The sequence below is a fragment of the Schistocerca nitens genome, chromosome 5 (assembly GCF_023898315.1).
Source record: "Schistocerca nitens isolate TAMUIC-IGC-003100 chromosome 5, iqSchNite1.1, whole genome shotgun sequence".
Lineage (NCBI taxonomy): Eukaryota > Metazoa > Arthropoda > Insecta > Orthoptera > Acrididae > Schistocerca > Schistocerca nitens.
The window spans coordinates 462,458,897-462,471,906 of NC_064618.1; the positions used below are offsets into that span (position 1 = coordinate 462,458,897).

General features: G+C 40.0%; 1 protein-coding gene across 1 annotated transcript in view; it reads right to left on the reverse strand.

Moving 5' to 3' along the window:
• The window catches only part of LOC126260530 (L-lactate dehydrogenase-like), a 326,171-nt gene that overhangs the window by 10,821 nt on the left and 302,340 nt on the right, over positions 1-13,010 (reverse strand). Inside the window, exon 7 of the mRNA XM_049957863.1 lies at positions 4,989-5,112. Coding sequence (XP_049813820.1) covers positions 4,989-5,112 — 124 coding nt within the window. The remainder of the gene's footprint in view (positions 1-4,988; positions 5,113-13,010) is intronic.

The window sequence follows — 13,010 nt, forward strand, 5'->3', positions numbered from 1 at the left end:
CGCCTAAGACCGCTCGGCTTACCCCGCGGGGCCCATTTACAACACTTTTGCGAATGTGTGTTTACGAGCCACCATTATATTCAGTATGAAATATTCTCCTAGTGTAGAAGAAATGATTTTTATGTTGAACTCATATTTGCTCCATTCCCTCAATATCGGACGTACCTCTGCGTCATAGATAGTCCATTCATTTGGTAATCAGATCTTGAGTACATGAATGGGGCAAGCCACAGGACAGCCAAGGTACTCTCCGAGCTCAAACTCGCCAGTGAGAACTGGCAAATAAGCGCAATGCATGAATAATATTCACTTAAAGAAGCGAAGTAATATTAGAGTTTAATGGCCCATTGACAACGATGTCGTAATGGGCAGAGAAGTACCTTGGATTGATAAGCCAAACAATATAAAAGCAGCCGTGTCCCTTTCAGAGCAACCAATCTCGGATTTGCGTTAATCAGTTTTGGAAAACCACGTAAAATCAAAATCTGAATGGCTGAGAGAGAATTTAACTACAGACCTCCAATGTCGCCGGCCGGAGTGGCCGAGCGGTTCTAGGCACTACAGACTGGAACCGCGCGACCACTACGGCCGCAGGTTCGAATCCTGCCTCGGGCATGGATGTATGTGATGTCCTTAGGTTAATTAGGTTTCAGTAGTTCGAAGTTACAGGGGACTGATGACCTTAGAAGGTAAGTCCCATAGTGCCCAGAGCCATTTGAACCTCCAATGTCCAAACCACTGCATATCTTCTCTCGTTGAAATGTTAAGTTAAAAACGTAATCCAGAGTACTCTTCTTCCTGTAAGACAGTAGTTCTGTTTCTTTTCATTTTGGGCATCCTTCCCTCCCACCGCAACTGCCACAGCGCCTTCGTGTCGATTCCAGATGACTTTGTTACATGTTGTATTAGTCGGTTCGTATGGATGCAATATCTAGGGCGGAGTGTTATCTGGAGTATTTGGTTAAGCGAAGAATATGTAAAAATATTTATAACTAGCTTCCAACCCCAGCATTCCCCAGGTATTAATTTTGCCATTTTCTATTAGAAACGGATACAAAGAAGAACTGTGTTTGTAGTGTAGCCTAATATCGAAATTATCTCATTACCATGTATTCAAGAGAACACGTCTGCAGTTATGAAATAGTCATACAAGGAAATATGCATAATTTACAAATGAATAAGCACACAATGATGCTTCACGTGTCCACAACAAGATTTTGCTTAAGTGTTTAAGGCAACATCTCTTCCTAGTTCTATAGAAGATTACTGCTTTCGCCTACAGCTGTTTGCACTTCACAGTTAAAAATCTATCAAAAGCACTGCCATTATAAATGATTTACTTAAGGGTATCAATAAACGATAGTGGTTCGAAAAATGGAAATTTTTTATGGACTTTGATTCTTTGAGATGTTGTTCATATACTCTCCAATAGATTTTCTTGAAAATTTGTTTTTAGCACCTTTATTTTTTGGTTAACATCACATGTTTGCCAGTCACACATGGATGTTCTGTGAAAGATTTGACACACAACCTTTCCTTATCAGTTACCACAATTTGGTTCTATTAGTTAAATCACAGTTAACAGTGATCAGATGCATGCACCTTGCATAGGTAACTGTGTTCATTGGAGCTATCGATCACATGCAGATCTAGGTGGGGGGAGGGGGGGAGACAAGGACACTATTCAAACAGAAGTTCACGAATGGCTTGGTTGGCATCTTACATAAAGTGGCGACCCTGCCAGGATGTTTTTAATCAGAATAATAGACTCTTTTGAAATGTAGTTAGAAATTTTTTTGGACAGCTTAGTTCTAAATCTTTTAAAGATGAAAGTCCATGCCACGGAAATTTTATTCGCCTAAGCGTAGTTTTCCAGCAGTTGTACTTGGTGCTATGAAGCCAATATTTAGAGATGTGGCTAGCATGAGCTGCTGCAGAAGTGTTTGCATGGGCAAACACAAAATCCAAACAAGTGTTTTATTTAACAGCCGGATTTTGAATCATCTACTGAAAACTGTTTTTGCAGATATAAAAAAATAATAGTCCATGCTGCTACTCTAATATACAACTGTGGAAATATTACGAGTGTCAAGTATTACAAAAATTAGGGGTTGTTCTTGTTGAGAACATGGTCTCCGGTCTTCATCATTGTGACAACTGTAGAATACGAGATGCTGGAAGATCTGTGGCTGTACTTGTAAAAAAATGAGAAATGGTTATCTGGATGTTGCAAAACAAAGCTGGAGGATACAATAGGGACAGAAGAGGAAGAAACATATGCACCCAGCTGTTTTTAATCGACTGTAAATGATCAAATGCAGCTCATTTTCTTTAAACAAGATTTCCCAGATACAACATTTTGTACTATAAAAGACCCTTTCTGAAGAACTGTTCAAGATAATTCATTGAAATTTAGTGTGCATCTAGATAACAACCATCTTCAACTATGAAACCTTAAATAATGTGAAATTTTGTAACCGTAAATAATGTGAAATTTTGTATTATTTTCTTCCAAATAAAATTATAAGTGAAGAAAAATATTCAAAATTTTGAACCTTTGGAAAAAAGAAATGAGAAAAACATTTTTTAGGTTCAGTATAACACATAATAGGCACTTAATGTCTGATAGAGGTTTCTTTGTTGTATATCGAACCAGCCTTCTCATATGTGGGACTAAGGTATGATGTAAAATTAACATGCACTGGATAGGCCACATACTGGTCCTCTTAAGTTGACTCAGTTGTAAGACTGTCTTAGCAGTAAAGAATAAATGCATTAAATTTCATGCATGATGCGGCATTTTTTCACACTTATCAGTATTCATGATATCACATCTCTTGAACTATGTGTCATACCATGATATATTAATTCAATATCATATGTGGGTATACTCTCTGCGAAATATGGTGTGAATAGAGTTAGTGGCAAAGAAGAACAAAATTTGAGCATCATCCACAATGTGGCAGTTTTTCACATATTTCAATGTTTATGAAATCATATCTCCTGAACTATGATAGGTAAGTGGTTCTCACCCCCACAACGATCGTTGCTTGTCAATAAAAGATATTACTTGTTTTGAAGAAAGCATCTTTTAACTCGAACAACATAGTTCCATATGTATTAGATAAGAAAAGGAAAAGTGAATAGGATAATAACATCAATGGATATGTAAATTATCTTATGTCTACGTTATACACACAAAACAAATTTGCAGATGTCTACTTAACAAGTGCAGCTTTGGCATCTTATATCCCTGGGCTTACTTCAGACCAAGCCACCCTACTAGCAGAATACAACTACTTATATGAAGAAAACCCATTCAGTGAAGCTGTGGAAGCAGGGAACAATCTTATTTCCTCCATAAGGGAGACAAAAACTATAGAAAACTTGGATCTGAAAAGAGACAGCCATAAAGCCTGCAGACTTCTGAGACACCTAAACAATGATCCGATTAAGACCATTACACATCATAGTATCACTGCTAATCAAATAGGACATCAGTTACTGATGAGTGGGAAGCCAACACACAAATCACAAAAACCGAAATTGCAAAGAGAAGAGCGAGAGGAGAGTAATGACCTTACATCATCATTCAACATGGAAGAAGTACAGAAGGCTATCAAACAAAGTAAAAATGGAAAAAAGCAAAAAGTAAAAAACCGAGCAAATCAAACGCTTTGGCTTAAATACAAAGAAATGGATCCTCCAACTTTTCCATAAAAGGGCACAAAATTTCTCCGTTCTGTTCTATTCTGTTCTGGCTCTGGTGGTGGGCATTTGCTTTTGTGTGTTACTATGTGGTGATAAGTGTGGCTGCTTTAAATTGTACTTAGAAGGAAGGACATTGACGTATGGACGCAGACGTTTGTATAAGCGAAGTTACATTGAGAATTGTACACTGGAACAAAAGATAACATTTTCCTAAAACTGTGAGTCTGGCGAGTCATATTGGGAAAGGAGGTTCTTTTTGTATGGAAGCAGCATGAATTGTGAAGTGGGACTAGCGGTTATGACTACTATGGGGCAGTTCCCATTCTCTTTGTGCAATGTATATAATTCATATTCGATTCGAGCATTTTTTTTTTTTTTTTTTTTTTTTGATTCTATGGGACCAAACTGCTAAGGTCATCGGTCCCTAGGCTTACACACTACTTAATCTAACTTAAACTTACTAACGCTAAGGACAACACACACACACACACACACACACACACACACACACACACACACACACACATGCCCGAGGGATGACTCGAACCTTCGACGGGAGGATCCGCGCGAACCGTGACAGGATGCAATAGACCGGTCTTCATTCACCAAATATTTCTTGCATTATGTTAGTTTCATAAATACTCTGTAGATGAAATCTTTGTCTCATCGTAGCTATGAATATCATATGGCTTTTGTGATAATAACTATGCTATTGCTTGTAAAAATATTTGTATCTCATGCATTTAAATAATCATCAAATATTACAAAGTCTCTTGCTTTTTTTACACGTCGTTCCCTCATGTAATTAAGTACAGCCATACATTGTTTATAGAGTTTGTGTCTCAAAGGCATGAGGCTAGGTGCATTTACATCGCACAATGGAGATAATTTTGTGACCATCTTGCGCCATCAATGTGATCGTTATTTCCATAAGGATATTTTCATAACATGCGAAAGCTGGATTTCATATTCTAGATTTATTCCAGGTTCCATAAGGTAAGTTTAAGTCGAGAACTTCATATCAGCAGATTGCGTCATAATATTATCTTTGTGGGTCAATATTTATGATTGAAATACGGCATTTTCATCAGAGCAATTTTCTGTGGTATTTTAAAAACTAGTGTCAACGCTACAAGGCGACAGGTAACATATAGCATGTCCTTTATTTCGTGCTGGTACAATGTTCAACAAACAGCATTTTGATTTGCATCTGCTATACAGTACAGAATTTAAAGTTTATATAGCACACTGAGTGAGAAGAGCAGCGTATAGCTTACCTTAACATAGGTAGAAAGAGGCAAAACTTTCATAGCGTTGCTGAGGATGGTGGCAACGATGTCCGCAACACTGCATCCGATGCCCCAGGACGTGTAGCCCTTTAGCCTAATGATCTCGTACGCGCTGAAACACAACGTGAAGATGCTTGCTATGCAAAATATAATTATGACGTGGGGTATTTTAAAAGACAATCGTCTTATAATATGTCATGAAAATATTATGATTTTTCTTGTATGTCAAGAGTAGATATTGTGATGGTATAGGGCGCTGGTTGGGTATTTTTCTCTCCATTACAATTCAGTTTTTCCGGAATTCTGATCAAGAAAAGGATATTAAATGTTCACTTTCGTCTTTTCGCTCGATACATTAAAACGCATACTTGAAATAGGTGTGCGACAGGTAATTTTGTTTGCACGCTTTCGATGTAAGATTATTCTAATATACTGAAAGGTTGGACAAATATTAACCTCGTTTAAGACTAAAATTATGCCATTACTTGTAATCGTGATAATCATCATCCTGAATATTAATCCTTTTATCATTACGAGAATTCTTGTGTGGTACGATGTTTATTGCCGACTCGTGGAGAGGCATTCGGGATTGCATCTTCGGAAACAATTCTATTATTTGCTACTAACTATTGAATCTACCACAAGCTGAGCAATCGGGCGCTCATAGCGCTGTGTGTGACTTAATACCAGCCACCAAGCGTAATAAATTCTGTTCTCAAACCTAAAACGAAAAAAATGGTAAAATTAATTTCACTAAAAGGGAGAGTCTCTGAGAGTACTAAATAATAATTATGTGGTGGATGTAGTTCATTCTGTAAACATGCGAATAGGAGTAGTAAGGCTGCTAGTTGTGCAAATAATAACTACAATACATTTCATCTTGTGCCACCAAGCAATTCCAAAATTTTAATGCAGTTTCTGAAACCTATTGTCTCAATAAATGATATAACATGTTAAGTGCGTCGCAGCAGATAAAATCCTTCCAACGTTTCGTAAAAGTAACACAAAGAGGAAAAGCTGATTCTATAGTTATTATTTATTGCAAATGTTCAGCACAGAGTATAGCTAAGAAAGTGTTATCTGAACGTTTCTTTGAAGGCTATTTTCCATGTTACCAAAACAACAGTTATCCAAAAATTTACTGCCGCAACGTTGAATGTAACATAGTCACGTGCGTGGCTACTGCTATAGTAAAATGTTCAAAAAGCGTAAGTGATCAAACTACAGAGAATACTAAAGACACGTCCAATAAAAATTAGCAGGATGATTGATTTGATGATCCAGCGAATAAATACCTTACAACTCATCAAATCAGTAGGTCTTCCCACGAAGGACTGGAAGAGCCCGTTTACCCATCATAGGAAGATAGGGCATGCCGTTTCCAGAAGGACCACATACATCGCAAAATCGGTTTCGAGGCAAAACCAAGTTGACAATTGCTTTACATTTTAGAGTTCTGGTTCAACTGAACTTATTGCCATATTCCAACTGCTCATAATGCCTCTCATTACTTTGTGTGGCTTTGAAGTTTTGGTGCTGGCCTAGGCAGCACATGACATACACAGGCCTACTGCCATCTTGTCTTTGTTGTGGGATCTTATTAGCGCCGCTTTGTACAAGTGGATATTCCATCCATTCCAAGAACCTTGCATAACTGCCACAATTAGGCCAGGGTGTGGCAAGTAACTCTCACCTTGTGCAGAAAGAAAACATGTTCGCACTAACACTCAGAAAAACTTTCCATGGTACCACAGTCCATCTAATACCTTTCACCTCTCCAGAAATAAACTAATTACTCCAACGAATTGCATCTCTTGTCACATGCCCTGCTATAAACGAAATCTGTTCCGGTGCTAATTAGAATACCAGCAGTACATTCGTCAACTCCTGGATGAATAATTTTGGTTGCACACTGCATTAATGTAGAGTAATGAAATTTCGGGAATACATTTGTCTAGGTAACATGTTTAAGTAATTAAACTTGCAAGATCACAGGTCATAGTGTACAGGACTGCCAACACATGGCTTCCTCAATGCAAGATGTGACATTGGAAATGTGAAATGCTGGTACATTAATAACTGGTGTAACTGCCAGAATGTTGATTGCAAGCATGTCAAATGCATGTGTTGTGTCGTACTGAGGCTTAGCGCCGTATACCGATCCTGCCTTGGAGGCGGTTAAGTGGGAGATGTGTCTCAGAGCTGGATAGTGACAGATGGTGACGCGAGACTGGACGCGCACGTAGTTTATGTATCAGACGATAGAGGACAATATTGGATAGAGGACTGATTTAGTTTCGATTGTGCCCACTAGAGTGCACTAAAGCAATAGAATGTTTTTCATAAACTGTTTTAGTATTTTCATAAAGTGTCATTATGTCTTTTTATGTGTGTAAAATGATATAAATGTGTTTTAGCAGTATGAATGATGCGTGAGTGTGGTTTAAGGTTAATATGAACATAATTGTTTAACGAGTTGTGTAGTAGGATTTAGAGTGGTAACATTTCGAAGAAGTATGGATATGGAAAAAGGGGATTTTTGTAGAATAGATTTGAAAATTAAGTTTATGGTAAAGGGAAAGTTAATACAGGTATAAATAACAATAGTAAATAACTTTATGCATAAGCAAAACTTCAGCATATTAGGTAATTACGTGGGTAAAAAGTGCAGTCGTTAGGTGTACTATTATGCGATTGGTTGTTGATGAAAAGCGCGGATAGCCGCGGGAGAATGTTGTTTTGCTATTGGCTGTTGAGTAAACTGACCAATAGTAAAGCAGTATTCGCGCGCCTTTCTTTGCTGGTAGAGAAGACTTACAGTATTCCAAGGAGGAGTGGAAGCCTAGCCATGAAACAGTTCGGACGTGTGTAGTAGTAGTTCCGATGGAAACAATAAGTTGCCCGATCTAGCAGTGTTTCATACATCAAAAGTGTGGTAAAGTGACGGCATAATTATTCCCACGGGCATGTAGAAATTTCGAAATTTTTAAGTGAATTTTGTGACGAGAAAAGACATATAAAGAACCGCGCCGCCGCAGTACAGGTCCCGGATGTCAGTTTGTGTGATGGAGTTCCATGCATGTGTTGTGTCGTACTGAGGCTTAGCGCCGTATACCGATCCTGCCTTGGAGGCGGTTAAGTGGGAGATGTGTCTCAGAGCTGGATAGTGACAGATGGTGACGCGAGACTGGACGCGCACGCAGTTTATGTATCAGATGATAGAGGACAATATTGGATAGAGGACTGATTTAGTTTCGATTGCAAACAGCACTTAATGCTGTTTGTAGTCCGCAGCTCGTGATCTTGCGGTAGCGTTCTCGCTTCCCGCGCATGGGGTCCCAGCTTCGATTCCCGGCGGGAGATGAATAAGTGTTGTTGTGTCGTCTTCATCATCATCATTCATCCCCATTACGGTCGGAGGAAGGCAATGACAAACCACCTGCACTAGGACCTTGCCTAGTAGGCGGTGCGGGTCTCCCGCATCGTCCCCTACGCTCCTCGGAGTATGAGACCTTATCATCAATGCTGCTTGTGGATGACGCTCAACTTGTCTCATGATACTTCATTGTGCTCGATTGGAGACTGATTTCGTGATCGAGCAGGCCAAGACAACATGTCGACACTCTGAAGAGCATGTTGGGTTACAACAGCAGTATGTGGGCAAGCGGTGTCCTGCTGGGAAACACCCCATAGGAAGCTGCTCATGAATGACAGCACAACAGGTCGAATCACCAGACCGACGTATAAATTTGCAGTCAGGGTGCGCGGGATAAACACGAGAGTGCTCTTACTGTTATACGAAATCACACGCGAGACCATAACTCCAGGCGTAGGCCCAGTGTATTTAGCATGCAGACAGACAGGCTGTAGTCTCTCAACTGGCGTCAGCCGGCCGGCGTGGCCGAGCGGTTCTAGGCGCCACAGTCTGGAACCGAGCGACCGCTACGGTCGCAGGTTCGAATCCTGCCTCGGGCATGGATGTATGTGATGTCCTTAGGTTAGTTAGGTTTAATTACTTCTAAGTTCTAGGCGACTGATGACCTCAGAAGTTAAGTCGCATAGTGCTCAGAGCCATTTGGACTGGCGTCCTTCTAAGCAACACACTGACATCGAGGCAGAACCAGCTTCCACCAGAAAACGGAACAGCTCTCCACCTTGCCCTTCAATGAGCTCTCGCGTGATACCACTGAAGTCACAAATTGCGGTGGTTTGAGGTCAATGGGAAGCAAGCTACAGGGCGTCTGGCTCGCGAATTTCCCTGACGTAACGATTTGCAACAATTGGTTGTGTGATTTTGGTTTCAACTACTGCTCGAATTGCTGCTGCAAATGCAGTATGATGCGCCAAAGCCATACGCTGCACACGATAGTCTTCCCTGTTGGAAAGGCCACGTGGCCGTCCAGAGCCGGGTGTTCTTGCGAGCGTACATTCTCACGAACAACATTGCCAGCTACCATGTCCAGTGGTTATACGAGGGCTATTCACAAAGTACATGACGTTTTGGAATTAAAAATAAATAAAGAATTGGAAAATTTTTTTATTATATACAGATGAAAGCCACACTTAAATACTACTTTTCTACATAGTTGCCATTTAAATTAAGGCACTTATCGTAGCGATGGACGAGCTTGGAAATTCCTTCGTCGTAAAATTCGGCCGCCTGCGCCTCTCCACCGTCTCTTTTATCAGCGTTCAGCTAAAGGTTCGTGGATAGTGTTTTAAAATTGCTGTTACGTTAAGAATGCTACACAAATATTTATACTCAATGCGTATTATTGCAGTACTCATACCATTTGCCGTAACACAGTGCACCTTTTTGTAACTTATTTCACACGTCAACTAATGTTTATACACTGATCTCTTCCAGTTATGTGAAAAGTACAAACAATCAAAGGCCGTTTGAAGAAGAATTCTCTGCAGCCATGGTTGCCTGAGTTACCGACGTGCATCGTCTACCGCTACTACGTACCCACTCGTGGATTGCTGCCATCCAGTCCATCAGAATTCTGATGTCGGCTATTTGGTGAAACCGGTAACTAAGTTTGCGTCATTTGACTGCGGAATGAATAAATATTTTAAGCCGTTGAACGAACTTCCAAAACATTTACCAAAAGATTATTATACCTTTCGACTCGGATACTGATGGACTACTGTAATCGGTGCCCTAACAGCTGCCCGTGTATTAAATAATCAGTCCTGTGCAGTACATACAGAAGAGGAACAAGGAAGTTATTTTTGTATGGGAAAAAGGACGTTATGCCCTCCAAGGGAATAAAATGCTAGATGAGGTAACTAAAAGAGCGAATACTATCGAGAATCAGGAGAACGACATTCCTTACATACAGACTAATTAGAGAATTAAATGAAGAGATGCGTTAAATGCCTGTTAGTGTAAATAATAGTGCGCCACGAGAGTGAACTACAACAATAGGTAGCAGCGTTCTATTGTTGTACTAAATCTACATCCAAATAGCAAACTTACTGTGAATTTGGAGAACGATATGATAGTAACCACGAGCTACTCGCTTGCCAATGCAGTTTTGTCAGCCACTGAACTTGGGATATAGGAGCCCTCACATCACGATTCTCAACTGTCGACATTAGAGTACTTAAACTACTGTCGAGCTCCAGTGTTGTGTGATATAGCAGTAAAAAAATTAGTCTGTGATGACCTAATGGTGTAAAATAGTTGTGGAATGTGATGCAGTTGTGAATGTACCAACGGGGGAAGGACTGCAACCATGCAGATGGCTGCTTTGTGAATGTATGCTGCAAACAATTGTGATGTTTGTGGAATATATGAGATGGCTGTAGTCTATAATTGTCAGATCTAAGGCTGAGTTTAAAGAAAAAAATGCATGACAGTAAAATAAGTCAGACATACCCCAGAAGTCTAACGCTGCCGACCGCTCGTATCGTACAGGTGTAGGTACATTTGGTTGACTCATGTCTAACACGACAATTAAAGTAGTTGGTAGCGGCTTCGCGCAGACGGTAAGAACTGGTAGTGAGGGAGTACATTCATTATTTTCTTGTTGGACTACGACAGTACGGATTAAGATGACTATTCTGGTAAACAGAATGCGTGAAAAAAACATGCATTTCCATAATCAACCTGGTACAGAACTAAAACATAAATAATTAGAGAAACATGGGGAATAATTAACTTAAGTGTATTCCATCAGAAGAGTTCAGCTAAGTAGCTGTGTCCCTAAGGGGTCGACTAAAGGCAACGATTTCTAAGCTCCCGAGGTTTCAGTCAAATTTAAAAGAAGAATAAAAAGGTTCCAAAGAAAACAAAGAGGAATTGTGATGTCACAGTGCCATGTGTGGCTTTGCAGGGCAGAGGCAGGTGAGTAGGTACTCATTTCGCACAGGCCCTGCACAGACAGACCAGCTTCTCGAAATTTCGATTAACGCTGACCTTGGTGACATCATAGTTAACCTTAACACGTGGAAGTGGGCAGTTCATGGTGCGAATGACTTACGTGCACCACTGGGATTCATGGTGCGAGTGATTTATGTGCAGCACTGAGTAACCTCTCTATTCGCAGTTCTAGACATTATGGCGAATTTTAATGAGGTAAAAAGGATGATATTTTTCGGAAATGAAATGCTCTTCAATGAAGAGGAACAAAATGCTGTAGAACAGGAAGTTTGAGGATGACCATTTAGCTTGCAGACGAGTGATCTTTGGGCTCTGAAAAAGGACTTAGAAAAATATACTGTAGCGGAGGCGTATGGGTGACCTAGCTTGGAACCTAAGAAGGCAGAAAAATTGGAACTAGGAGAAGTGCTTGATAACTAATGAGACAGCACATACAGATTTGTATTCGACAGGAAACCAAAATGTAAACTGCCCTTCAGGCTGCACAATAATGTCACACTTCTTTCAGACACTGATCAAAAGTGGGGTGTGGCATAGCACTTATGTGACTTGTTGCTATATGACAGAGTGTTTAAGGGGTTTCACTATTTACTTCTGGGGGGAACACAAAATGAAAATCCCTTTAGTAAGAAAGATTTTGATCAAGAGCCTTTACTGAAGATTTATTGCACAGAGATTATACAATGCTAAACACTGTCCCATCAGCCCTATTACAGTCACAAGAATAGGAGGCAGTGATTCTGAAATATTAATAGACAGCCATTCAGAAATCTCTGTAGTGGCACGAGAATAGTTTGAGATGTTTCCAAGCAAAGCATTCAAGCTTGCAGTACCTGTGTCTGATGTAAAAACTTTTGGAGCGATGGATAAACCATCCCATACTATCAAGCATGAAATGCTGCTTCCTTTTCAATTTAAAAATTTTGAGATGGTGCACCCATTGTTAATAATTCCACGTCTTAGCGTTGATATGATTGTAGGTGTTGATTTTCTTCATTATTATTCCTGTAAACTTGATTTTGATGCCTTACAGCTGAAGCTATAAGTAGGTGAATTGCAACTGATAATCCCGTTTGCAAATGGAAAAGAACAGTGTTTGTGTACCTCAGAAGTTCATTACACTGAACGATTTTATGGAGAGAAAGAGTTAAGAGTGACTCATCTTAATGGGCAAGGAGATGAGAGACAAGTAGATAGACTCAGGTTCAGTGATCACCTGTCTATAAAGAAATACATTAACTACATTGATATAGGGGGTGTCCTTGGCTTTGGGAAGCTTCACAGTGGAGTGAATGTGTGCACTCGAGCTAGGCAAGAGAATTTTTCATGTTCCTCTTCTACTGTCTTCATGTATCTATGTTGTTGTTGTTGTGGTCTTCAGTCCTAAGACTGGTTTGATGCAGCACTCCATGCTACTCTATCCTGTGCAAGCTTCTTCATCTCCCAGTACCTACTGCAAACTACATCATTCTGAATCTGCTTAGCGTATTCATCTCTTGGTCTCCCCCTACGATTTTTACCCTCCACGCTGCCCTCCAATACTAAATTGGTGATCCCTTGATGCCTCAGAACATGTCCTACCAACCGATCCCTTCTTCTGGTCAAGTTGTGCCACAAACTTC